This window comes from Pseudophryne corroboree, chromosome 11 (assembly GCF_028390025.1).
Source record: "Pseudophryne corroboree isolate aPseCor3 chromosome 11, aPseCor3.hap2, whole genome shotgun sequence".
NCBI classification, from domain to species: domain Eukaryota; kingdom Metazoa; phylum Chordata; class Amphibia; order Anura; family Myobatrachidae; genus Pseudophryne; species Pseudophryne corroboree.
Genome location: NC_086454.1, coordinates 309,060,130 through 309,063,144, shown reverse-complemented (window position 1 = coordinate 309,063,144; position 3,015 = coordinate 309,060,130). Strand labels below are relative to the sequence as shown.

The 3,015-nt window shown below is 45.3% G+C and overlaps 1 protein-coding gene across 1 annotated transcript; it reads right to left on the bottom strand.

Moving 5' to 3' along the window:
- Positions 1-755: 755 nt before the first annotated feature.
- Positions 756-2,285, bottom strand: LOC134968763 (protein kinase C theta type-like). The gene has a single exon (XM_063944252.1). The coding sequence runs from the start codon at positions 2,283-2,285 to the stop codon at positions 756-758; it is 1,530 nt and encodes a 509-aa protein (XP_063800322.1).
- Positions 2,286-3,015: the final 730 nt, after the last annotated feature.

Genomic DNA, 3,015 nt, shown 5'->3' with positions numbered 1-3,015 from the left:
GTACGTATATGTGTGTGTCAGGCCGCTGTGTGTATATGTGTGTATGTGTGTGCCAGGCTGCTGTGCTGTGTGTGGTGTTACTGGCATTAGGAGGAGGTAGGAAAACATTTGCTGTCGGCTCTAACAATAATATACTGTAAACCTGTGTGTATGTAGCAAATAAAACATTGGGGATTTTGTCATATTTTGATCAAAACATAGGCAAAATATTTTCAAATCAAAAGAAATATGCCCGCACTCGGTGTTCCCCATATTGTACATGGTTCCAGCTGCATGGCAGTATTAATGCCATATATTTATATAAAACAGAAAGACATTTGCTGTCAGCTCTAACAATAATATACTGGGAAATGTGTGTGCATGTAGCAAATAAATTAGAGGGGGTTTTATCATGTTTTGATCAAAATATTTAAGCTTGCAGCCCACGTCAAGGGACCCCAATATTCTGCAAGTCCCTCACCTGGCCTATATGCATTTAGGCAACAGGTGGTGCTTCTACCGGGAGCAAAAGGCAGCTGGTATTGCTACTGCCAGGATGAGGAGGCATCAGGTGGTGCTTCTACCGGGAGCAGGCGGCAGCTGGTGGTGCTGCTGCCGGGATGAGGAGGCAGCTGGTGGTGCTTCTGCCAGGAGGAGGAGGCAACTGGTGGTGCTTGTGCTGGGTGGAGGAGACAGCTGGTGGTGCTTGTGCCGGGAGGAGGAGACAGCTGGTTGTGCTTGTGCCAGGATGAGGAGGCAGCTGGTGATTCTACTGCCTAGAGGATGATGCAGCGGCTGGTAGTTTGCTTTACGCAGTTCATTGTTGTCCACTTGTCACTGGTAAAGGAGAATCCTGTTAACAGGCTCTCATCCTCTGCAGATATTGCAGATTCTGTAGGTGAGAGCAGGTCATCCACCGGTATAGCTTCAGCCATTGTTTCTGGGGTAGGATACATGGTAAATGGGGGAGTTATCCTGCCGGCCTCTAGTTTCTCCCAGTTTATGGACTTGAAGAATGGATGACATGTGATGTTACTACAGCGATTCAGTCTCTCCTCTGGGTCTTTGCATAAGAGTCTTTCAAGGAGGTCCCTAATCTCTGGATGGAGATTGCTCGGATAGCATGGAGCATCATGCATGATAGACAGTTCAATCTTGCCAGAACGAAAGGGGTATATTCCAGTAGCCATTTCAAATAATACTACCCCGAATGAAAAGAGGTCTACCATGTAGTCATATGGGACATTACAGATAATCTCTGGAGCCATGTAAAACAGGGTCCCAGCTCGTCCTGAGATTTTCTTATCGCCATGGACATTCATCACAGAGAGGCCAAAATCTGCAATTTTCACATGGCCAGCTGCATCCAGAAGTATATTTTCTGTCTTAATGTCCCTGTGGACAATGCCTCTTGAGTGCAGGAAGTGCAGCCCACAGAGTATTTCTGCTGCAAAAAATCTGATGGTAGGAACATCAAATGGGCCTCTGCTCTGTATTAATTGGCAGAGATCTCCCCCACTCAGGTACTCCATTACAAAGAATACATGGGCCGGTGTGTGGAAGGCAGCATATGTGTGTGGGAAAAGTGCACTCTCCCCAGTTATTTTCATCACCTCTTTCTCTACACACATAAAGTATTTCTTAATGCTGTTCACTACTGTCATCTTTTCTATGACTTTCACGGCCAGACGCTGTTTGCTGATGGAATGGGAAGCTAGGAACACCTTCCCGAAGGCGCCCTCTCCAAGCATTCCGTAGAAGGTCAAACTGGCCAGATGGTGAGACGCAGCTGATGTCTCTGGGGTACTGGCTACGGATATCCCACTTGCACCTGCTGATCTCTTCTTTTTGTGGCCAGTTTCCTCACTTGTGTTAGTCCTCTTTATGCCCCTCCGTCCAGATGCCTGGGGTATGATGGGCACACTGGGTCCCTCGCCTGGACTGTCATGATGTTCCTCCTCTTTCTTTTTCTTACACGGTCCACTGTCCTCTGTCCTGTCTGAGGATCTTTTAGTGGCCACTCTCTTAAGCATGTCCTCAGTTTTGCCGCTGCTGGTCTTTCTCACCTTCCTCATAGTTGGGGACTCAACTGATGACTCTCTTTTTCTCTTATTTTGAAGAGTCTTTGATGCTTTCTCAGATGACTGGTTCTCCTCGCGCACCTGAATGTCTCCTGATGTTACGGTTTTGAAAACATCGCCTTTCTCCTCACATCCATCCTCCTCCTTCTTCCTCTTGCTAGGAGCCGCTAGCTCCTTTGTAGCAGACCCGTTGTTATTTGGTCGCTTTCTCTTTTTTAGACTCATATTGTCGAAACAATACAAACAATTTTGCCAAGGGCAAAGAAAAGCAGCTTCACACTAGAATAGGTGAAGATACACTAATGGAAATGAGGTTCGTGAGCCTCTTAGCCAGCAGCCAGTGACATCACAAAGCTTTGTGACATCAGCAGCATTGTGACATCATCAGCTGCTGTAGGCCCAGTGTCACTGCCTGCTGTCCCTATAATATAACCAGGTGTTATGTAACAAAAATCCCTGACACCCTTGGTGCTCTAAGATAAGAATTTTTGGGGTCATTATTGTACTTCATTTTCCCTGGTAGAGTCAGGTGATAATAAATACTAAGGAAAAACTTCTGCACACATCATATTAAATATTGGAAGGTGTTATTGAACCTAATAAACCCTGCAGACTGATTTTTACACAGATTAATAAATTATAATTATGATTATTATCAGTTAATTATACAGCAAGACCATATTATGTTGCTCTTCACAATAGGAACAAACAGTAATAAAACTAGACTGCAATAACAGACAGGAAATAGCATCAGTCCGTCGTTAATGTATGTGGGGGGTCTTACAATCTATAGATTAATATATGTACGGTACATTGGGCCTAATTCAGACCTGATCGCAGCAGCAAAATTGTTAGCAAATGGGCAAAACCATGTGCACTGTGATTCAGAGTCCTGTGTGTGCGCCTCAGCCAATAATCACAGCGCGTCCTTCAGGAAACCGCTCATTCCTCGGTG

Coding starts and splice junctions, on each gene's coding strand:
- LOC134968763 (XM_063944252.1), bottom strand. CDS start 2,285: ATGAGTCTAAAAAAGAGAAAGCGACCAAATAACAACGGGTCTGCTACA.